This window comes from Perognathus longimembris, chromosome 2 (assembly GCF_023159225.1).
Source record: "Perognathus longimembris pacificus isolate PPM17 chromosome 2, ASM2315922v1, whole genome shotgun sequence".
In the NCBI taxonomy this organism is placed as follows: Eukaryota; Metazoa; Chordata; class Mammalia; order Rodentia; family Heteromyidae; genus Perognathus; species Perognathus longimembris.
The window spans coordinates 129,974,219-129,999,974 of NC_063162.1; the positions used below are offsets into that span (position 1 = coordinate 129,974,219).

At 36.8% G+C, this 25,756-nt stretch overlaps 1 protein-coding gene across 3 annotated transcripts in view; it reads left to right on the forward strand.

Annotated features, from left to right (window-relative positions):
- Cped1 (cadherin like and PC-esterase domain containing 1) overlaps positions 1-25,756 on the forward strand; it is a 242,350-nt gene that overhangs the window by 209,175 nt on the left and 7,419 nt on the right. For all 3 annotated transcript variants that reach the window (XM_048340123.1, XM_048340125.1, XM_048340124.1), the window contains 4 exons: positions 10,834-11,054; positions 11,312-11,413; positions 12,813-12,900; positions 14,006-14,152. In XM_048340123.1, coding sequence (XP_048196080.1) covers positions 10,834-11,054; positions 11,312-11,413; positions 12,813-12,900; positions 14,006-14,152 — 558 coding nt within the window. The remainder of the gene's footprint in view (positions 1-10,833; positions 11,055-11,311; positions 11,414-12,812; positions 12,901-14,005; positions 14,153-25,756) is intronic.

Sequence of the window (25,756 nt, forward strand, 5' to 3'; positions counted from 1 at the left end):
GGCATACTCTGACTAGATAGAGTGCGGCAGAACTCTCAGATATGCGAAATGGGCACATAGACTGAGATGCTTGGGTAACATCAAGTAAGTAATCTTAACTAGACTTTCAAAGTGCTTTTATTATGTGAGCATGTCTTTCCTTATATGCTGTATATAAGCTGTCATAACTCGGCAAGCCTGGTTCCAAGAGCAATTTTTTTTTCTGAAACAGTATTAATTTTTTTTAGACATGGGATAGAATTTTCTAATAGAAATTAGTTTAAGAATAACAGGAGGTGAGGAGTAAGGCAAGAAGGTAGATAACGTCTTCATGATTTCAATAGAAAAGCACCAACTTTTATGCTTGAGAATATGTGTAATGATAAAGCAGAAATATTAGGGTTTTTTTTTTTAGAGAGGGGAAGAAAAAAGTTACTTAGAAACATTCTCATACTGTAGATCTTACCAAAAGTTAATGTCTGTGGGGTTAGGGAGTGTGTCTAATCTCTGATATAGCCTCATTGCTCCATATAATTTTTTTTTTTTTTTGGCCAGTCCTGGGCCTTGGACTCAGGGCCTGAGCACTGTCCCTGGCTTCTTCCCGCTCAAGGCTAGCACTTTGCCACTTGAGCCACAGCGCCACTTCTGGCCGTTTTCTGTATATGTGGTGCTGGGGAATCGAACCTAGGGCCTCGTGTATCCGAGGCAGGCACTCTTGCCACTAGGCTATATCCCCAGCCCCCATATAATTTTAATATGACTGTACTTATCTTCTACATGAGAAAATTAAAGTTAAAAGACATGGAGTGATTCACTGGTGGTCACAGAAGATTCTTACCACCAACATGGATAGCCTAGTGTGTCCACACCTTAGGCATAAACCCCCATCTAAGCACTGAGGGTGAGTGACAGTAAAGTTTGCCACACCAGCCTGATGTCTCTGAACTCCAAGTGCTATTCTGACCTCAGAATTTAAAATATTCAAGAATATTCCAAGAAGATGCCATAGTCGATTAACCTGGAAAGCAGTGGATGTTAAGGCTATCACTGTATTCCGTTGATATGAGGTGTTATTCCTCAGGCTCATTCTCTTCATCTATCAAATGATAACCTTCCACTTTGGATTTATCAACTTTGTAGGAAGCTACAGACCTTCCCTGTCTAGTTTACCAATAATAAAATACCATAAAGTAGGAGGATTAAGCAATAGACATTTGAGTCTCACAGTTCTGGGTTGTGGCTTCTGAGATCATCATAGTCAGTATCTGGTGGCTTTTATCTTAGCATGATAGAAAGAGAGAAAGTACTCCAAACCTTTTCATAAGATATGGACACCAGTCCCATTATTAGGCTTTCCTTGTACCACTTATCTAATAAACATAATCACCTCCCAAAGGCTCCACCTGACGTAAGAACACTGGGAATTACCATTTCAACATACGACAAAAGTTGGGACAGAACCATTTAGTTCATGATACTGTCTGGCAAGACTAACAAACTCAACAAGGGAATGGTAAGAATGAATAATCCCTTTGTGGTTTAAGAAAAGTGTTATAAAATCCGAAGACCAAAACCCCCATTTAGATTCGATTAGCAGAGACCAACTAACTGTGAGTTTAGCAAAGGGCCAAGTATCTCTCCTAAGGGCCAGTGTCTTGCCTAGTCTGCAGGCCTCTGACAGACCAGCATGTTCAGAGATACATCTTCCAACACTTTAGCGGTAGTCTCCATAGAGTCTGATTTGTTTACTTAGATGCCAATTTATTTTATATACCACAGGGAAGCACTTCCTATTTTTTAGCAGAAGAGTGGCATAACCAGAGTAGAAAAATCATCTCACAGCGGTATGGAGACTGCGTACAAGAAAGCAATGGATGCTATGGAAACAGAAGTTGCTTAATGGAAAATATCCAACAAGCAGTACTAAAAAGGCTAAGCTAGTGTTGCCTAGGTGTAAAATATATCTAACTATGTAAAAAAATGAATACAGATGTACAAATGTGATTACACAGAGAGTAAATTTCTGGAAGTAACAATAGTAGGGAGATGCTCACAGGTGGAAATCTTTCATGCCTGTGATGAAAGGCATGTATCACTGTGCCCAGCTGTTGGTTGAGATGAGGTCTTACAAACTTTTTGCTGGGGCTGACCTTGAAACATGATCTTGCAAAGCATAGATTACAGGCATGATAATGTTAGTAGTAAGAAGCTTAGAGCTGGACACCAGATTCAGAGTGGATCCACTGTGGGAATCCATTACCCAACTCTAGTACTTCCTTTAACTTTTTGTAACTGTGGGAATGAACCATTGGTGGCTTGATGATAAAGGGACAGGGACACAGCAGGTGAGAACACAAGAGACAATTCTAAGGTGCTCATTTTTCAGGAACTTCAGTTTACCTACACATCTTGGATTTTATAGGAGAGGACCCACAGCTCCATGTGTAACTTCTAGTAACCTGACTAACGTGAAGGCTTTCAATTAATATGAAAATGTTTCACAGTGAGGTCCAGATTTTCAATTATGGGCAATTCAACTTTTTTTGTTGCCCTAAACAAATAGTTCAAATGTACTGGACTACAAAAAAGGCAATTAAATTCAAATTCTGGAAACTTTCAGCTTTTGGAAAGATGTTAAACTGAATTATGTTTCTCCAAAGAATTGAGTTTAAAGACAACAAATTGTGACCAAGCCATGGGGAATTCATGTAAAGTTAGGCCTTCAAACTGTATTATGCTTTCTTTAGAATCTCCAAATAGACTTTTGGCTCAGTTGGATTTCCTTATTTTTACGGCAGTTCCCACCTTTTTCCTACTGTTTACATTGATAAATGCCAAGACTATACTTAAAAATGCAAGCCCACATTTAGGGAAGTAACAAAACACAAATCCATTGAGATTTGAAAGGAGTTAGTTCAAGTTTCCAGTAACTTTGACCAATACCCCTAACTGTGCTTGCTAGCGTGTAGACAGAGTTATACCCTTCAGTTCATATAGTGTATTTATTGAATGCTAGGGGCCAAGATATATACAAGTCATACTTCAACAATGTTAATGAGAAGAAAGATAAAACCAGCTGTCAGCTTAAACACAACAAGTTTTATCCTTTGTGCATTCGTATAGTTCACTTCTACAGCAAACTGGAGGAGAGATAAATGTAGGATCCTTATAAAATCTAACTTTATATGAGTTACTTCATTTATAGGTTTAGCTAGATAGAGAAATAGACAGAGTGATAGATATGTTTTATATATATAATTGTATTGAATAAAAGCAAAATAAGCTTGATTGTTAATTATACTTTCATGCATTTCTCCAGATAACCACTCTGACTTATTAAACTCAGAGTGGAACTTTGATGAAAAAGGTACTTAACTTTGTGGTCATCCTGCGAATTACATGGCAAATAATTCAGAATTGTGGCAATCAAATCTATATCTGAAAAAGCTGAGGTCCCTAATCCAAATAAAGCAGTTCCTTATTTTGTTTTTTAGTTGAAAATATTTAAGAACTTCTTTCTGAAGTAAAATATCTGAAAAAAAAGAATGTAATTAAGAAAAGGAACCATGACAGGGCAGTATTTACCAAAAGTTCTTAAATTTAGCTCTTAAAACAGGAAATAGAACTTAAATATTTAAAACCTGTTTTTAAGTTACATAGATGTATTAGGTATGAAGGTGTATAAATTTTTGTGTGGCTACTTTATAATAATGCATTTGGGGCAGTATATAAATTCCATGATAGCTACATAATTTGTTGCTGCTTGTCAGTTTCTGTAATCAGGGGTGAGAAGAACAGAGTACACGTCAATGCCACACACAAAAAAAGAAGAACTGTACATGGGTCTTACCCCAGCATTCAATATATACATCAATCAATTTATATGAAATGGCAATAGACAGCTTTATTCTAACAGAGAAGAACACGTTAACTCACGTTACACAGCTACTTTCTTTTTTCATGTTTGAGAGTGAGTTGCTTAAGTCTCAAATCTGCATTTGTTTTATGCCCCAAACAGTGATTTGGCTGCTTAGTGATAGTCAATTTAATTAAAATACATGATTGGAAAACATCCATTATAACACATATCACATTTCAGGGAGAGATGCTTTGTTGATTTTCATCATGACCTAACTCTAATTAGCTATTTGATGGGTCTCAGCTTCATATTATAGCTGAACCAAGCCTGTCCTCATTTAGAAATGACTATTCACCTTGAGAGAGCTCCTCAGCTTGGGGCTCCTCAGAGTCATTGTGAAGCTCTGGCAACACAGAAGCTGTGCCTCTGCTGAGCTAGCCGTGATGAATAGCACTCACTCTCAGCTCACTTTTGTTTTCTTTCGTTCTACCAGTGGGAAAGCTCACCTTAGATGAGTGTTACCTGGATTAATGTGCAGATGAGCTTTTATTGTACTCCTATCTAAGTTCCCCACTTAGATGTTTCTGAGGGTTTGTCTGAGCTAGGCTGAGTGTTAAAATCTATGTGCATGTCATTGGAGCGAAAAAAAAATCCACTTCTTCAAACATTAAGGATAGATGCAATGAAAGAGGAAAAATAAAAATATTTTAAAAATAATAAACTCTTTTCCCAGTTTACTATTTCTACATTGATTCAACCCAGATAACCATTAAGGCTTTCCTTTTCTTCTCTGTTCAAATTCAGTTTGCTAACAGTGTCCCAGCTACTTTTGATGACTATAGAAAACTGTGATGGATTTAAATATTCACAAGACTAAGAATTGTTATGTCTCTTCATTCAGAATCAAATAAAATAGAATAAAAATCTTTTCATTGTACATTGAAACCCAAAGTTCCCCCAGGTCTTGGTTGTGTCTTCACCAGTGAATAGCTCCTCTTACTCATTGTCACAGAGAACCATCTTCCCTGGGAAGTTGTCATGTGTGTCATGAAGATTATAAATCTAGCCTTTCATGTATTCCCCACCTATGCTAATTCACAAGTGGAATGATATGAATTGAAGAGTCAGTTTTCCCACCAAAAGACTCAGCATGCAAGAGAAATGTTCACATGTTCATCAAACTCAATTCTTCTGACTAGAACACAGCTGAACTAACTTGAAGTGTATGGTCATGTAGCTGAGCTCTAACCAATAAAGTGGGATCTGCTGTGGTGGGCCCAACTTCCAAGAATGGTTTTCAGAGAAGGTTCTGTTAGCTCTCTTTTCCTTCCTTGCACTTCCTTCTGCACCTCCTAACATGTTAGGAGCACACTGTTGAATCATCCTGGGCCTCTGAAGGAAATCCCTGTGTTTACCTCCACATATACATCTACGTAGGATCAAATGGACAATTTTTTTAAGAGATAGATAAAGTTCATTTTTATCTGAGCCACTCTATATTTTTCACGTCTATTTGCAAAAGCATTTAGTCTGTCCCACCTAATACAGAAACTATGGTGTGGAGAAAACATGTATGAAATTAGAAATAGTTGAAGTTTAAACCTGGAGTTTAAAAGTAAGTCTCTTGTTAATAAATAAATAAGCAAGCTCCAAGTTTTGATAGAACCTAGTGGGCAATGTGCCCCCAGTATATTTAGAGGAACTGTGATGATGTCATAATGATCTTGTAGTGGTGTGAAATAAAATTGTGGGGTTGGGGAGGAGCCCAAGACTCTACCTACTAGTCAAACTGCACGTAGAGGAACATTCTTATAAACACATCTTTGCCTCCAGCTGAGATGCAATCTCTCATGACATGTCCATAGCACAGATGTTTGTGCTCCTTTCCAGAGGTCAGGCTCACCTGAAACCATCACAAAACCACAAGAGAAATGTTGCATAATAGAAAAAAAATTAACCTTTAGAATTAGGAAATTGCTATAGTCATCCAAAATAGAATCATCGTTACCTGTTGAATGTTTAATTTAAATCTTAAAATGTTGTTCTCCATAAAGTGAAATGGTTTATTAAGCTGATTAATGATGAATTTTATTTTAGTAGATAGGATTATAGGCATGAGTCACCTCACTTGGCTAATTTTCAAAACAGCTTAAGCAAAATAAACTTATTGTATTTGCAACTGGTGATTTTCTTCATTTTAACAGAAAAAGCCAACCAATGTCCTTTTTATTAAAAAAGAAAGCAAATATTCCCATGACACTACTATTTAAATGACGATTATCTTTCAGGGTGTTTTCTGCACATATCTTACATTTCCAAAAATACCAACATAACTTATATTCTGATTGTTGTCATGAAATCTTCCCTATTATAATGTTCATATTCCAAATTCATTAGTAAAAGATGAAGGGTATATAATCAACCATTTGTTTGGGAACATTTATGCCACTTCCAATTTATTTTAATTTAAAATGTATTTTTATAAGTAGCTTTAACTATTTTCTAGAAGTGGACTTCCATAAAAACATACTTCCAATCTATAAAGTGGCAGTGAAAGTTTTAATTCATCAATTTATCCAATGAAAACCTACTTTTATGCCAGGCAAAAGTATTCAAAAGTCTAACAAAAGAAAAGAGAAAAGTGAAAAGAAAGAAAGCCACTCTTATACTTAGTGCGTGTCTGGATTTGTTTCCAGAATTCATAGTGTCCTTGGGCTTTTAAAATCTTTGTGACTTTGGTAGCAAGAAAAACTAGTTTTGATAGTGTTATATTACTACTAGAGTATATTGTTTTTATAAATGTTTCATAGGCATTTGTAGTTAATTGCTACACATTTCTTTTTGGTAGCTTATACCAACGAGTGTCTGTGTAGGCTAGTTTAAAGCAGTGATTCTCAGGGGAAAGGGAGAGTTATTTTTCAGTTATATGGACAGTTATAAGTACTAGGGTGTGATAACTTAGGCATTTTAGAATAGAAATGATTCTTTGAAACAAATAATTTCCCATTTGCTTTTTTTTCAAAATTCAGTAAATATGAGTAATTTGGAAGACACAGATCTGAATTTGAGTCATGTGAATGAGCAGAATCACACTTCAATTCATAATACTGTTTGTGTTGTAGGCACTTCTAAAAGCTTGCATTTTCGAGTTATGTATCTTTTTTGTCAGGAATACCAATTCACCTCTCACGAAAACTGCTTCATGCACAGAAATATCAGTTTCTTTTTAAAAAAAAAGTCACAACTGCATTTTTATGTTAGTTATACTTTATCTTTCCATCTTTCATAACTAGAAAGGCTTTGGAATAAAACAACCCTCTTAAAAATGCTGTTCACAGAGCTGTGTCTTGACAAATATGTAGAGGCATTGGAAAATGCTATCAACATATCTCCAGTTTAGGAAAGCTTGTTCTGCCAGTGATGGTGGGAGTACTTCCCTCTGTATCTATGCAGCACTCGCTAGATACTCATCACTGGTGGAGATGCCAGAGACCTGTTCTCAGAGGGTGTTCTGTGAGCATTTGCTCAGGATGGCAATCTGCCTCCTATTCCTCCATCCAGAACTCTGGTTTCTACAGCAACACTACAAGAAGTCTTGCTGGGCTCAATGGGAGCAGGCTAAGTAGGGCAGGAGAGAGACTACTGTGACTTAAATAGTTCCTACCTTCTCTAACATGTTCTCTGAATGAGCTAATTAATTTAAAGCACCTTATGAGGTACTAAGGAAGCAGTCAAGGCTGTTTGCCTTTCCGTTTCTTAAGGCCGGCTCTCATTTGCTGTGTGATGTGTGGCAGGATTAAGTATTGGAAGTCTCACTGAAGTCCTCTGAGGTGCTGTTGCTGTTTTCTCTATGTTACACATGAGGAAATATAAACATCATTTATCTAAAATACTACCTAGTTAATTAACATCAGTGCAGAGGAATTCGGAAACAGGGCTGCCTTGTTTCTGACATGCTTTAATAGGTTGCCTCCTCATATACAACCACACAGAAAGGTCTGGAAATCTAGACATGCTGTTCTTGTTGCTTTTCCCTCAGTAGTATGCAATAATATTTAACTTTCTCAATCTTAATGTCTTTGCCTATAACACATTATACACACATTTAGTACTTATGACACCTACTATCATACTAGCTGTCCAAGAACGATTGCATCTTGATGCTGAAAAAATACTCCAAGAAAATAAAAAGGAAAAAAATGGAGTTTAAAAGCTAAATATCAAAGGTCCTTTCGTGGTACAACAGGCTGAATGGTATCATTCCCACCAAGTATTTACGCTGAATTTCTAACCTCCAGTAACTCAAAAAGTTTAGAGATAAGTCCTTTGAAGGGATGAATAAGATAAAACAAAGTCATATAATCTGAGGGGTACTTAATCTAATATGACCACAGTCACTTTAAAGAAGAGATTAGGACAAAGACAGGAAGTCCCATGGAAAGACAGGAGAGAGAGAGACAGAGAGACAGAGACAGACAGACACACACACAGACAGAGGCAGAGACAGAGAGAGAGAGACAGAGAGAGAATCAGCCATCTACAAGCCAAAGAGGTTTTCAGGGGGAAAAACAGCCCTGTTAAGCCCTTTTATTTATTTCTAGCCTTCAGAAATATTTGAAAATAAATTTATATGCCAAAAGCCATTTGGTCTGTGTTAGGTACTGTGTTAGGACAGTCCTAGCAGACTATTACAGACATGGATATTGTTTTCTTGGTGGTTCAAAATCTAAAAAATTTCAGAAGACTGTGCAGTTATAGTTCAAATCTAGAAAGAATAAATTTAATTTATTTTTAAACAGTACTATTATCATCTTTTTGCAAATATTGGGTCTTGGACTCACCGGTTGGGCAGTGTCCCTTAGATTTTACACTCAAGACTGGCTCTCTACCACTTGAGCCACAGCTCCACTTCCGTGGATTTTGCTAGTTAAGTGGAGGAAAGAATCTCATGGACTTTCATGCCTGGGCTGGCTTTAACTGCAGTCCTCAGATTTCAGCCTCTCGGTTATCTAGGATTACAGTCATGAACTACTGGTGCCCAGTTCAAAAATTATTTTATTGTGGTGGAATCTTATTGCCCCAAGAGGAACATGACTGAACAGGCCATTCTAGGTCTTGACATGTTATTCTGTTCAGCCATGTTTGTGGCAACAGTATTGGATCTGAAGACAAATGAAGCTTTCTGGATTTATTTTATCACACAGCTACTTTTGTACACTTACTGAAAAAAAAGAGGAAGCTTCGTAAATTCTTATAATTCGTAAATTCTTTAATTCTTATTTCACTGTGGACAGACACAGAGAGAAATATCTGAGAGATGAAGATCATGCCTCCTATTCAAATTAGAATAAATTGTATGCGTGACTAATGGAAAAAAAAATCTCAAAGAAACAAAAAAAAAATGAATGAATTCTTATCCTGATCAGTCAAAGCGATTGTTTATGGCAAAAATCTCCTTTACTTCCAATTTGTTCTATATTTTTAATCCTATGCATGATACAGTGAGGGAAATTAAGATTCATAAATGACCCTGATCTCAAATATTTCCTGAAAAGATGTGAGGGGGGGGGAAAGGACACAGACATAATTTCATGCAGAGTTTGATAAGAATCTATAAGAAAATTAAAATGCAATGGCAACAAAGGACAGAGAAGGTAACCCTGGCTGAAGGCACTGGAGGAGACCATTTATAGAAGTGCCATTCATGTCACATCTGGGGTTGACAGGGAGGATTGCAGAGGGAGGAACATTCCCAGCAGATGGATTAACACAAGGAAAAACAGATGTTGTTGAGTGCAAATCATGTGTGATGAAAAAGTAGGAATCTGTCATGTTGCTTTGAGAGGATGGGCTATTGACCCTGCACTTACAGTAAAGGACCCGCGTTTGAGTCCCGTGTTAACCATTTACAAGATTTATGACTTCAATCTTCTTGAGTCTCAAATTGCTTATCTGTGGAAGTCTACACTGAGAATGTACAGAATGATAGGCAATAAAAATTCAGTAAAGGTTAGCTGGATCTAAATAGTTCAGGCTATCCTATAGGAATGGAGGGACCCATGCAGTTTTGGAGCATGCAAATAGGACATGTGAAATGATTGCTTAATGCTGTGTCTTGGCTAACGTTGATAGCAGCCACAGTATGGAAAGCAAGATCCAGGGGTGTATTACCACAATACAGCTTTGAGGCAGTGGGAAACTGAGGTAAGGGTGTGCTAGCAGGAGTGGGAACGAGGTGAGCTTGTTAGAGCAGTAGCACTGGGATACACAACCTAGGATATGAAATGCTGCTCAGAAAATAAATCTACTCCTTTGATACTTTTTCCAAGGGATGGCATGACCTCTGAGCAGCCACTCTGTGGACTCTTAGTCTTCACATTTATGAAACATAGGTTGATAGATTTTTTTAAAATCATGGATGCAAGGAAGGAGACTCTTGGGACAAGGAAGGAGACCTGTAGAAGGAAGAAATGAGGGTGATGAATATGATAAAAATCATATCATATATCTCCGTGAGAGTGTAGTAATGTTTATTATTGTGTATAATTTCTACACAGTGATAACAGATGTTAAAAAAAACACCTAGAGAACTGAAAAATCTCATTTCCTTCTTTAAAGGTATAAAGCTCATTAGCTGATTGGATGAGAATGCAATGAATGTAACAGAGAAAGAAACTGAAAATATTAAAAAATTCACACATTAGTGGATGGATAGATGATGTTTTTATTATCAATAGAGAAGGGAGGAAAATGAATAGGCTTAGAGGGAATCATGATCATGAGTGACATTTCTATGTTTGAAAGGCTGTCCTTCAATTAGACATGTAATTTTATGATGTGTAATTTTTTAGTTAGGCATATATTTTTACTGAGCTTAGAAAATGTTATTTTTGAAAATAATCGCCATAGCTAAAATAATTTTTAACTCTTTTAGTCTACATCATATGGTAGGCCAACATCAGATTTGGAACAAATATGTTTTCTTTACTTTACAGATTCTTTTTATTGGTGATTCAACTAATAGAGGAATCATGTACTATCTGATTGAAAGACTCAATGAAACACTACAGGAATGGCAGAAGGTGCATGGCACTAAACTGTACCCCAATGTCAATGGCGGGAAGACTTGGGTCAGTTACTCCTACTATCCCCAGTTTTGGATAAGCCCCTCAATGAGACCAACATTTGAGAAAGCACTTGAGCGTCTCTTGCAAAGGTACAATGGAACTATTATGAATGGCAAACTGCCACAAGGTACTGATGTTTCCTACTAGCAGCCATAATTGTTCACTGTATATCAAATGTGCTGAAAAGCTTAGATAGCCACTAATGTGGCTGAAAACGACTTGCAAATGACAAGAGGCCCTGTGATCAGGAAGCCAGACATGGTTCACTGAAATGTGAGGCAATGCAGTTAAAATGTTTACCATCTGTTTTAAAGCAACATGTGTTGTTTTTCTTTCTGGATTTCAGATCACGTCCCTTAGAGAATACTGGCCAGACGGTATTGGTTGTTGGTGGTGTTCAGTGGCTTAATTCCCATCACCTGGAAATTATTCACAGGGTTTTAAAGAGGTAAATTTCTGCAGCAAAACTTGCCACTAGTGTTTTGTTATTTTTAGTAAAAGGCACTATTGATAAGACTAAGGACAACTTTGTATTTTAAAATTAAGAACTCAAAGTCTAATTTAAAAGAGTTTTTTTTTTTTCCTTTCAAAAGTTATTGTAAAGGGGCTGGGGATATCGCCTCGTGGTAAAGTGCTCATCTCGTATACATGAAGCCCTGGTTTCGATTCCTCAGCACCACATATATAGAAAAAGCCAGAAGTGGCGCTGTGGCTCAAGTGACAGAGTGCTAGCCTTAAGCAAAAAGAAGCCAGGGACAGTGCTCAAGCCCTGAGTTCAAGCCCGAGGACTGGCAAAAAAACAAAAACAAAAACAAAAAACAACCAAAGAAAAGTTATTGTAAAGGCGATGTAGAGAAAGGTTCCAGTTACTTAAGGCAGGTAATGAGTACATTTTCTTTTTAACTGTGTCACCTCCTCCCTTATTGTCTCCCAGCTCTTCTACTCCCACTTCTCCTCCCCCAAGTTGGATATAGTTCATTCCCAACATAGTGTGTAGTATCACTGCTGAATTGGTTGATCTTTTGTCCCACCTCTCACCATTTCCATGCTTTCCCTTCCCCTCCCCAAATCAGATAAACTTATATACAAGAAAAAGGGTACAGAAATCAAAACATAGGCATGGGTTCCCTCATTTGTAATAATAAGAATGTAACTATAAATCTACAAGTAAACCTAATGGATAGTAAAAGACGAATAGTTACACCTGGACATGATTAATTCAACAGCATTCTAAACATTCACACAGTGAGAACAGAAGTGGATATTCTTAGGATCACGAGGGCTCAATAGCTATGTATATATAATCATATAAAACGATGCTTATTGAAGTGATATGGATGTAAGGGGTGTTTTTTTTATTTTACAGTTTGCCATTCTTTTTCTTCTTTCCTTTTTTTCTTTGGTTTGTTCCCTTTTGCTGCTTTTTAAATTTCTGTACCCTTAGTCTTGTATATAAAGTACTTTATACTCATTTCAAATTCAAACACAATAAAGGTTTTTTTTTGGCATCCAAATTTAAACATGACCTCTATCCAGATGTGGTAGTACACATCTGTAATCCCAGCATTTGGGATGGTGAGGCAGGACGATGAAGAGTTTGAGGTCAAGCTCTTGTCTCCAAATCCCAAATTAATATTATTAAACTAATAATAACATGGCTACTACCACATAAAACTCTATCCACAAAAATACTTAGTATATATCAAATGTATAAAATGAGAACTTAACTCATTATGCAGATTTTCATATTCCAAAAAAGTTTATTGTATTTGTATCTGCAATTAACACCAGAAAAATGTTTATTAGCTTTAAGTTTGTAATTTTAGAATTGTGATTCTTTCATTCAGGGAAAATTTACTCCATATCCTAGTGATCATCAAAACTTTGGGCATTGGCTTTCACCTGCCAGTGGACGGAGTGCATGTATTAACCAAGGTGAGCCGATTTTTTCCCTAGACTATGTGGATTACATGTTTTCTCTCCTTAGAAGAGATTCATTGTGGAAAATGATCCAAAGGCTATGTGTAATAATTAGCAACCTTCATAAAAATCAAAAGTTATCATATAATTCTGGATTATGATTTCAAATCAATTACAATTATTACTGTAGGGAAGGAGACAATAGCCATAGTGTGTTATAGATAATGAAGAATTCATGCAAGAAGAAAAGCATTCCAAGTTATTCGAAATAAACAAACTGACATACATGTGAGGGAGGTTGGGCTTGAAGCCTCTCTTTAGCACATCAACATTTTATAATGCCTTTAAAAGTTTTGACTTTTTCCTCATTCATACTGAAACCACAGATGAAATTGCCAATGTCCGTGAAAAAGTGGTTTTAAAAAGTGGTCTTTCTGAAGATGCTTGCTTTAAAAGAAAAAAATCTTTGAGGTAGTGTCATTGCCTTTTCCTCCCTTGGATATTCATAAATGAAAGGAATTGGAGAAATCTGAGCCGTAGTTAAATAAGACAGTAAATTTGTCTCAACACAGATTAAACACTCGACAAACTTTACACTGTTCCAGAATCCCTATTGAAGCTCATGGACCTTCTGTCCCTTTGTTTCTGATAGAGCTTCTCCTGTCCATGTAGAACCTGGCATATATTCCTCTAATAAAATGACACACACTTTATATATCTGTCTTCCTACTATAATGGTGTATCTTCAGAACAGGAGCTGTGATTCACTTATCTTTATATTCCTGTTGTGATATCGCAAATGCTGGGTTTTGAGAATGAGAATTTTAAATGTTTATCATGGACAATAAACTTAACTATCTTTCATGGAAAGTTCAAAATAACATGCCCCTATAGATAGATATGTATGCGTTGCTTTTTGATGCATACATGAATGTCAACCCTAATTTTTTGAGTTTAAGTATTAAAAATATCTCTGCATGTAAGACATGCACAGGAAAATTTTCATCTTACAATATGCCCAATCTCTCTTGAAAAGCTGACATTTATGATTTATGTTTGAATTATTGAATCATGAGGTAGCCCTTGTTAATAAACCTTTGCCCTTTGCTTTACAAAACAGAGTGAAGTACAAAACCTATGGAAAGAAAACTTGGTTATTCTGGAAGCTTCAAGAAACTATGGCTATGAAGTGGTTGACACCTTCACTCTCACAATGGGACGATACAAAGAGTTTCTGCAGGGCAACTGTGGGTGCCATTTCCATGAGGTTTGTCTTCTGGCCTTGCTTCTCACAGCTTTTGATTGTGTTTCAGATAGCATTTATTATACCTTTAATTGCCAATCTCCCTTATTTTGCACAGAAAATGATGTTAAGAGATTAAATTACATGCTCATTATCAGTCAGCCAAGGCATATACTTTAGGTATGAAACTTTAGGTATGAAAAATGGAGATATTAATAAATCAGTGTGTAGACACTTGAAACTTACATCATTGGCAGAAGAAGGGAGAGTGGAGAAAGGTACCCTCTCTTAAAGACTTCAATCCTTCCTTCCTGCAAGAAAGCTCATCAGAAAAGATGCCAAATGTCTTCCACTTGAAAATCAAGTTTATTCAATGGGCTATACCAATAAAAGAGGTAGCCAATGTATAACAGATAAGCCTGTGATTTGAGCATTTTTTGCTTCTCCAAAGATAATAATAGTTTTATTTATAATCAATAATTAAGCAATAAGTTTGACTGATAAAATACAAGTCAGCATAACCCAGACATATGCTTACTGGGTATAGCATATTACTTCTTTCTCTTATAAGAGTGCTTTTGTGAACTTGAAAAGACCTCCCAATGGGACCTGTGGGCTATAGTTTTCCTGATAGAGGCAATGCACTTGTGCAGCTGGATTTCCTTTCTGGCTCCTTAGTGACCAAATGTCCATCACTCTGCTGGAGGTCACACTGCCCCTCCAGGCATCCTCTTGGAAAATATTCAAATTGTCACTAGGCTTGTTGTACTGCATTGCTCACACTTGGTTTACAGAAACACGTACGCATCATTTCTTTACTGGAAACACATTTAATTCCCAATGAAGCCATCTCTCTTGCTCTTGCTCTTGCTTTCACATTCTTGCCATACCTTGAAACGAATCTAGAGTTATTGGGAAGACTCATGTAAAAAAAACTTCTCTGTCTCTCTCTCTCTCTGTCTCTCTCTCTCTCTCTCTCTTGCTTCATTGCTCTATTTCTTTGATGAACCAAGGATTAGCAAAAATTGGCTTTGTCCACATCTTTGCAATACCTTCCTAAACTGTTCAGAAATTGCCTGAAATCAGAGACTCTTTGACAACTGTTACTTGAGTCCAGATCTCAGAAGGTTCTGCTGGCCCTAAGATAAAGAGTACCTCAGTTTGCCATCCTGTCTGATATTCACTCATTTTTTTGTCTTGGCTCATTTTATTTTTTAATTGATTTATTTATTGTCAAAGTGATGTACAGAGGGGTTACAGTTTCATAGGTAAGGCAGTGAGTACATTTCTTATCAAACTTGTTACCTCCTCCCTCATTTTTCCCCAACTTCCTGCCTCCCCAACCTCCTCTTTGGTTGTACAGTTGGTTTACAGCATATAGTTTTGTAAGTATTGCTGTTGCATTGGTTCTTGACTCCCTTTATAAAGCAGAGCCCATTCATTTCAAATAATTTTTACTTCTGATCCAGTTTTCGGTCTTTACCTTGACTGTCAGATTTCATCTTGGCCCCCAGATTCTCATAAACACCCCAGAAGTTATTAGCAATGCATTACATCTATGTTTTTATTTGCTGATGGGTTCCCATTTCCCTTCCACGTGACCAATGGGACTGTATCTCCAAGAAATGAGAGCCAGCAGCCGCAGCAGAGAACATGACATTGTCAGTTTTGATCTAGCAGCTTGAAACTTGGCTGGGCTGCTACAAAACAGATTTTTAAGCTGTAAGATACTGTGCATGTACTAATTTCTTCCACAAGAAAATATACCTCCTGCAGAGCACATGACCTGTTTGCAAAAAGTCAATACTTCTTTTCATTAGCATGGAAGAGAAAGAAACAATAAACTTGCATCTGAGCCAACCCAGGAACATGTGCTCACGTAAGCAGCAAGCCTATGGTGGCCAAACGCATCCAAAAAATGGGGACTTGAAGGACAGCATACAGATTGGGTGCTTTTTATTTGTGCCTCTTTTAGAAAAGCTGTATTTATTTATATTTATGTAATATGTCTTCAATTAGAATTTGGGATGGGGGACGTGTCTGCTTTTCTTGTTCGGCTTTTGTACTCTGGAAGTCTAAAAAGGAAATGTCCTCCAATGATTTCCAGCATGTCCGGAATTAAAAACAGAAAATGTTCTTCCCAAATGGGTGCATGACACACATCTCCTGCCACAATACCAACCAGTCAATATGAATCATCATTTGCAAACCACAAAAAAAAGTCTTTGAACCACCAACATTAGCATATTGATTTATAATTATCTCTAGTGAAAACAATTCTTAATTTGCAAAATAATGTCAGGTGGCATTATGACACTTACTTGATTTGGACATTTTTTGTGTGTGTTGAAACTATGAACAAATTGCTTCTTGTAAACTCTGCCTGAATGGCAAGCTTCTTAGGTCTTCCTGGGATTATCTCTGTTGACTTGTGAGTAATGGAATCCATTGTAAAGTTAGGGTGGTTAAACTGAAATCTGCTTCCAGAACATTGCTCTTCTAGTTAAAATAGAGAGTTGATAAGATCCTCTTTGCTAATTGAGTCACTTCATCATAAAGTGTCAAACCCTACTCATTGCACAAGAATAACAGTTGCTTCACCAATGACATACTGTTTCATTTGTACCTCAGGAAGTTTCTGATATTGATTCTGATGCTTTACAATACTTTGACATCTTAAGTCACTGTTTACTTATTGAAAATAATCAAATGGTCTAACAGGGCTGAAGGCACGGCTCCAGGGAGAGTGCTTCACTAGCAAGCACAAGGCCCTGAGTTCAAACTCCAATACTACCAAAAGAAAAAAGTCCAGTGTGTTGTTTTATATTTGTAATTTAACCTGCTTGAGAGGCATAAATTGGGAGGATTGTGGCTCCAGGACAGTTTAGGCAAAAAGTTAGATAGACTGCATCCTAGCAAATAGGTAGGAGCGTTACCGTCCCAGGCTAGACTGGGCAAAAAGCAAGGGACCATGAAAAAAAAAATAACTACAAACAAAAAGGGCTTATGTCAACTGGTAGAGCAATGCTATGGTCATTTACTTATCAAGTGAGAGATTCTGACTTCCAAATATGTTTAACACACACACACACACACACACACACACACACACACACTAAAACTCTTCATAAAGGATAGTTTGTTGAGGAATATAGCAAGTCAGAAAAAATTATTATTGATCATATTCACGACCTATTGAAGAACAGATATTCTGTTAAAAATAATTCTGTGCTCATCTCATGTGTTTAGTGGAAAAGTTACCATAAAATAATAACCAGAATGAGGAACAAGTTCCTTAGAACCATTAGAATTTGTGTCTTCTGGTGTTCAATTATGTCTTCCTCATAATAGAGTTGTAGATCCGTGAGAAGAATGATTATGTTAAGTAAAATGAGCCATTGACATTTCTTCTTTTCTTTTTGGTCAGAATTCTATCATAGACATAGCAAACCTGTTTCAGTGAGATCTTGTTGCTGTAGGTTAGATTAAAGGCCTTGAAGTGTCACTTTTATCTGCTAATTACCAAAAGACAATATGTTGTCACCAAGGATCTATAAACAGTTTCGCAAAGAGGTATATCAATGCTGGCTAAAAGTTTCTGTGGGATAGAAAAGCAGCTGCTTTTCCTTATGGGTGGGAATGGAATTTTGTTTTCCCAGTGTTTACTCATGACAGCAAAGAGGATCCAGGTAGCTTTTGCCCCAGAGGTTTTGGATAGAGACTTACGTTACATGACAAGCATCTACTGCAAACAAGCAAAAACCTGGAAACCATTCAGACCTATTATCAGCCCAAACTGAGTTGCAGAAGAGGCAAATCCACAAACAGTTGCTGAGTGATTAATTAATTCTATTCAGTTGTACAGCCATTATAGAATATATTCAACAAAGAACATCTGCCATCATGACCCAGCACTAACACCAGCAAGTTTCCTTTGATTCTGGCACAATGGAAAGGAAAAAGAAATATTTCAATGATCCATTATTTATGTAATCCATCTTATATTCTGTCATTTAATCTTAAATAAGCAAATATTATTTGACCTACAAATATTGTTTTTCTCTTTTGCTTTTTAAACTTTAAAAAAGTTTACTAACTAAACAATGACAACAAAATAATTCTTTGAACTGAGAACATAGCTCAATGATAGAGTACTTTCCTAGCAGGCACAAAATTCTGAGCTTGATTCCCTAGCAACATACACACATACACACACACACACAAACACACACAAACACACACACACACACACACAAAAAAAACTTTTAAAGTTGATCTGCCTAAGGAGAAACCTGAAGCAATTACTTTTTTAGGGCAAATGAAGTGGATATATTTAAGCTGATACTAAATATTCTAGAGTTCAGTTGGTGTTAAAAATAATAAGGCTATTTTTTAAAAAAGTATCAATAAGAATTCACTTAACACATGTTTTTTAGTATCCACTCCATGTAAACATTTTACAGTACATCTGTAAAGTGAGTTAGAACACTTTATGGAATTCCCATAAGCACTTCAAGAAGAATAATTAATATTATGTTTAATCTACATTCCTCTAGTTTGCACTGCCATTTGCTAATTAAGCAATCCTTGACTCATACTTATCCCTGTTCAGCCCCATAACAACCCACCCAGACAAATATCAAATCCTATTTATTTACTAAATATTCTTCCAAGTCTTCCCTCTATAGTCTGTTCCAATAACCTCAACTTTATTTATTCTTTTTTTTAATCTTGTTTGTGAGTTAAGCAGTAGTGACCAAAAATAAAAAAGTATTGCCAGGTACATGTGGCTCCTGCAATCCTAGCTCCTCAGGAAGCTGAGATCTGAGGGATGCAGTTCAAAGCCAGCCTGGGCGGGGAAAGTCCATAAGACTCTTATCTTCAGTTAATCACAGAAAAAGCTGGAAATGCTCTGTGACTCAAGGGGTAGAGTGCTAGCCTTGAGCATAAGGGGCCCAAGGACAGCATCTACACCCAGAGTTTAAGCCTCAGGACTGGCAAAAAAATGAATGAATGAATGAATGAATAAATAAGACATAAAACATATTCTGTCTTCAAGACATTTCTATAAATTGGTAAAGCATAAAACCCCATATTATGACACAGCATGTGAGGTGGTATGGTGGTATATGAAGAGACATCTAACTCTAAAGATTGAGTGAAGCTCCCTTTGAAAAACTCATGTTGACTGTTGAAGAATGAACAGGCCCTAGTCCATGTAACAGGAAGATGACAGAAGGTAGAGCACTCCCATTCCATGGCACAACACAAAGCTCTGAAGTAATCTGCTCTTCTCATAGAATCCGTACAATCCCAATGCTTGTAAAATATCAACCATAAAAGGAGACTGAAAAAAAGGAGACAAGGATCAAATGATGTTAAGAACTTATACTTTATCCTGTAGGTGGTAAAGATCTATTGAAAGAGTTTAAAAATAGGATTTTAGTCTCAGAATGAAGACTGGTAGCATGAACTGAGTCAGGGAAAGAAATTAGGTTTCTTCCAAAGTGAGTTTTAGAGAAAATAAAAGCCCAAGTCAATCAAGACTGAGAAAGCAAGTACAAAAGAGATATGGACAGATACAAGCTCTACTTAAAGAAAATCAATCATCTGTAGGCCTTATCTGTGGAATGAGCAAGCTGGAAGAATCTAAGATGCTCCCTATCTTCCATGACTTACTAGATATCTGAAAGAGCAATTGAGACAGGGAAAAGCTAGAAAGGTACCAGGTTAGGGAAAGCATAACAAGTTCTACTTTCAACATGTTGTATTTGACATGCCTGTAGGACATCCAGGTGATGATCTTGAACTGTCAGTTGGATAACAAGTAAGAAGCTCAAGGGACAAGTTGGTGCTAGAAGTAGAATTGGAAGTCATCAGAAATAGATAATAGTTGGAAGTGTAAAAATAAACCAGGAGTAATAGGGGCATTTGGATTTAGAGCATAGTCTGTTAAGGGAAAATTATAGAAAGGCATGAAGCCATAGATAGCAAAAGAATAAAAATGTCTCCAGAGATCAAGATAGGCTCAACATTGTCAAATGAAATAAATCAGTTCAGATAAGGGTTTCAAAATACAGCTTTTATTCGGACCTAAGAAGGTTTTATTTTGACCACCTTAAGAAGTACAGTCAAGTACTAGCAACAGGAATTAGACTGCTATATATTGAAAGGATATAAAAAATGAGAACTAAGGGCTCACAAAACCTTTCAGCAAATAAAAGTAAAGAAGGGGGTAAGAGTTTGGGTGTACAATCGAAAAGTCTGGCAAGTTTGTGAACAAAAGAGTAAGAATTGATAGTAAGGCTTACTTTAAGAATATTGGGTGGGGGGAGACTGTTACACAATCATTTAAGCCAAGACCAGGGCAAGAACAGTGAATAGAAGTCAGTAGGCATTTATAAATGTATAAGGGGATGAAAAGGGAGTTCTCTCCTCTCCTATCTTTTTTTTTATAAACTGTAAAAGATATTTTTACCCCAGAGTCTCTACTTCCAACAACTTGACTGTTCCTGTATATCAAATCCTGAGGTTGGTTGTCTTTTTAAATCCATCAGTGGCTCTACACTGAACAGAAGTCACAGAGACTTTCAATATATGCCATTACTGTACCCCCCCCCTTTTAGAAAATTGATGCAAGAAAGTTCTTTCTATTAAAAAGATCAGCATTCATCCCATCATCTCTAAGTGAATTCTAACCCTTCACCTAGCTAGTTCCAGATCAGTGGCCTATGAAAACGAATTCATTGGCCTTTGGAACTCCAGTCCTTCTTAAGATGGTTGAGTGCAAAATTCTGATTTAAAAGATAATGCCAATTAAACTGGAATCTCCTTCTTAAGAAGGATAAGGAAACAGAAAGAATAAGAAGAGGATCAATCATTATATATTAAACTAGTATTATTCTACTGGAATGTAGAAGGTCAGCATGGCTAAGATCGAGAAGAAACTGTTACCCAATACCTCATGTTCTTTGCAATAAAGCCTTATGGCTATGAGTCTTCTAACAATCTTAAACAATTGAATTAATGCTTTAAACTGCCAGGTATAGCACTTCCTGTTGTAATGTTCCAGCCTGGTAGGAACAAGATCTGTGATTTAGAAAAACATTATTTACATCTCTAGTATCTGGATTCTCAAGCAATAATAGTATGTTAAATAATTTTGAAGTCCTTCCAGTAAATAGCCTAACTGCTGAATGGCATGTTGGCACCTATCTTTAGTCCCAGCTCTCAGAAGGCTGAGGCAGAAAGATCAGTTGAGGCTAGTTGTTTGAGAACAACTTAAGCAACAAACCAAGGATTACTTCAAAAATTAATCAGCTAAAATCTGGCTTGGTTTGATTCCTTTTATTCCCCAAGACCTTTTAGCTACAAAACTACTCTCCTTTTTTTTTTTTTTTTTGGCCAGTCCTGGGCCTTGGACTCAGGGCCTGAGCACTGTCCCTGGCTTCTTCCGGCTCAAGGCTAGCACTCCGCCACTTGAGCCACAGCGCCGCTTCTGGCCGTTTTCTGTATATGTGGTGCTGGGGAATCGAACCTAGGGCCTCGTGTATCCGAGGCAGGCACTCTTGCCACTAGGCTATATCCCCAGCCTCTCCTTTTTTCTTGTCATAATTTTACAAAAAAAATCTAATTAGTATGTTATTTAAGTTCAGAAGTTTGATCAATTTTTTGAAGAGACTACACTTCTGAAAATCCTCTATAGTCTCCTAAATGGAAGATCCAACAAATCTTTGTTTCTTGATCACTTACAAATCACAGTCAGACTATAAAATGGTAGCACTTGTTTTTCATTGAAAATGGAAAATTCTTTTCTGGGTTGTCACAGAGGCTGAGCCTGCAGATGTTCTCTACCAACATGGCGCCATGAGTGGCGCAGAGACTAAAATAGAAGAAACAAGTAACTCCATATCAGCCCTCAGGGCTTTACGGTCCTGTACTCCTGCATGCTCTGCTTTCTTATTTTTTATTTTCCAAGAAGGGCATTCCATTTAATACACATGGGTGAAACAGACATAGAGAATAAGGCCTAAAATCATGCATAGAATATAGGATGACTGTAGCAGAATGACCACAACTTGAAGCTACTTGAAGCTCCTACACACACAAATTACTCTAAAGACCTAAAACTATTTACCTCCCTGATCCCTACCAAGACAGAATTAGAAGTAACTCAAAACAGACAAGGAATTTGAAATAGGATTTTATGAAATACAACTTAGCAGGCAAAGGAAGCTACAACTTAAAGTGTCTAGGAAGGAGAAACATGAACTGTGGTTGAGGCACACTTGCCCACTGATTTCCCCAATGGTTCACAGCCAGAAATCAGTGCAAACTTGCTAAGACTCTTTCCCCAGTCAATGCAGTCAAGCACCTACATCTGCAGAGACATTATCTTTTAAAACAAGACTGCAGGGTCTGAACTCAGAGACACAGGTATTTTTGAGAACAAATTAATTTGAAGACTGAAAACAGAAAGTGAAGGTAAAGTTGGCACCTAAAAGCTAGAGCCAGTAAACCTTCAGACCTCCTAGAATACATTGGTCATGAGGCTAGAAAATTCTTCTCAGAGATGACATCTTTTTAAATGGTCGCAGTTGTGCAGAGCAAGTCTCTACATTAAAGTGGAAGATGAGGACCTTGGTTCCCACATTTCTTAATGACATTTGAAGGTCTTATTCTCCAATGAAAGTTTTAAGGTCAAAAGATACAGCTGGAACCAAAAACTTGTGAGTTATCTTGAGAGCATCCACATTGCAGGAAGTACATGTAACTACATCAAGGTAGATCTTAGTTTACCACTAGTCAGACCAAGGATATTCACTCAAATAGTACAAAAATTCTGTGACATGCCGGGTGCCAGTGGCTCATGCCTGTAATCCTAGCTTCTCAGGAGGTTGAGATCTGAGGATCATAGTTTGAAGCCAGCTGGGACAGAAAAGTCCATGACACTCTTATCTCCAATAAACTACTCAGAAAAAGGTGGGAGTGGCTCTGTGGCTTAAGTGGTAGAGTGCTAGCCTTGAGCACAAAGAATCCAAGGACAGAGCCCAGGCCCTGAGTTCAAGCCCTAGGACTGGCCAAAAAATAAAATAATTTAAAAAGATTTAAAAAATCTATGACATGAATATTTAGCCATTCGGGAAACTGAGTTTAAGACAGGTAGTTTGTGGAGACTTGAATGAGAAAGCATGATAATGGTCTGTACCCATTCAAATGATTATTTTCCTTCCTGGAGCAGACTTAATTCCTCAGTCCAAAGCTGAGATGATCTGGGAATTAAAAGCAGAGTAAGACACAGCCAATATACTCCTTGCAAAGCTAGCAACCTCCAAACAAAGTTCCTTTCTTCAAAAAAAGTTGTAAATAATATCCTCTAATCCTCTGCATTTTTGACCTATTTTAAGATTGGACTCTCTTCAATCAAAGCAGTTTATTTAATGTGCTAATAATTAAGTATTTCATGAAAGGGTGTAATGAAAGAATTCTCTACCATCTGTCAAAATTGCATGATGTCCTGAGATGGAATTATGAATTATGAAGACAGGCCTCTAGTGTGTGTTTCTTAATTTGGATTTCATTTTCTGTGAATTTTTTGACTACTTTTCAAGCTGGCCATAATTTTGTGGTTAGAAGTTGGATTAAGTGTCAGTCTTCACAATGATGACATCAAATAAAATATGCTTGGGTTGTACATATTTATCTTAAAAGACTACATTAGCATAATTTATTTGCTCAGTCTCATGGCTTGTAGCCTTAGAAAACTATTCTGCTGGGCTGGGAATATGGCCTAGTGGCAAGAGTGCTTGCCTCATACACATGAAGCCCTGGGTTCGATTCCCCAGCACCACATATATATAGAAAATGGCCAGAAGTGGTACTGTGGCTCAAGTGGCAGAGTGATAGCCTTGAGCAAAAAGAAGCCAAAGACAGTGCTCAGGCCCTGAGTTTAAAAAAAGAAAAGAAAAGTATTCTGCTTATTTTCTGCATCCCTCACTCATGACCATCTAATCTAATCTAAGGCAATTCTGGAACACTTGCATCACAACAATTGTTTCTATTTTGTTCTCTGAACCTGGAACAACATCCAAAGTTCCTTGGAGGTTGTTCAGGGCAAGATTGGTTTTAGGAAAGGTATTTGATTATAATCTGCCTCACTTTTTTCCAGCCCATCAAGCCTGCCTCCTTGGTACTGGCTTTTCAAAACTTCAGCATTATTTCAGATATAGATATATAGCAATCATGGCTACCTGCATGTCTTCTAAAACTTCTGTGTTCCCCCAGTTTTCAATTACATGGAGATACAGAAAGATGCATAAATATAAACTGAGAGGTCATATATTAAAAACCTATGAAAACAGAAGAAAAGGTACTTCTAACTTCTACACTTCTAAGCACAGAATTTCAACACTAGAGTCACAGAAAAATCTGACTACATTGCCTGTAAATTGGTAGCTCACAAATTAAACCATCTCAATTTCTATAATTAGCCTATCAAAATATAAATTATTTTGAAACATTGTTATTTTACATGATAGTTTATACCTACATGTAATCTAAATTTAAATTCTACTATAAGAGAGATATTGTAATAAAACTTGGGGTAAGTAAACTTTTGCCACATTCTACAACACATGTTCTATTTACCATATGGAGTGGTTGTTTCTTGTCTTCAGGTAAACCTATCTATCTATTTCTCAGGGGTCAGTTCAAGTGTACTTAAACTTAGAGAAGCATTTGGATGAGTCAAACCATTAATATCTGTAGCTTTTTCTCTCTAAGTTTTCTAATCACTCATTTTATTGTTTATTATTACTGTTATGCCTCACAGGTATCCTAACATTTGGACTGCATGCCATGTCTTTCAAAGCTACATTTGAATTGACACTTCAGTTAGATTTTAACAACCCCCATATTTTTGAGAAAGACTCAAATGGGCACATTTCCATGCAAGATCAAAGGAAAGAAGCATTTTTTTTTTATTGTACAGGTATCAAAGTCTTTCACCAGGCAGTAGCATTTCCAAGTCCTAGAAAAATGTATCGGAAAAATGGATCTAACTCTTTTTCCTCCACTCTAGACCCTCTATGAGTAGGCAATACAAGGTAATATTTTGGAACACAGAGTTAAGAATTTAACATCAATGCTGATACAGATTTTTTTCAAATTAGTTCAAAGAAATAATAGCTGTGTAAACAGATTATCATGCCCACCATAAATTAGCACTAAGTCACCGTAATATACTAAAAGACTATTCATTACATGGAAACAACATGGTGCCTGACCTTGTAGAACTGGTCTCAAACAATGTCTTTGAAGTTACTTCATTCTTGTTCTTACTTCAAGTATCTTAGACATGTGTCTTTATATAGTCCCCTTGAGGGTAGGGACCATATCTGAATTACTCCATGTGTTTTCTAACGTAGAGAACTCTGAAGATGGAAAGATGTACCTACCCTTTTTATGGGGGAAAAAAATCTTTAAATACTTACCTTGTAAGATACAAGTTTATTTTGTTTCTCGTTTGCTTTTCCATTACAAAAGGACTACAAAATTTTGTCCAGTATAGCTATTTTAAATAGGCATATACAATAAAAATAATTTTTCCTTTGATGGTTAGAATCTATC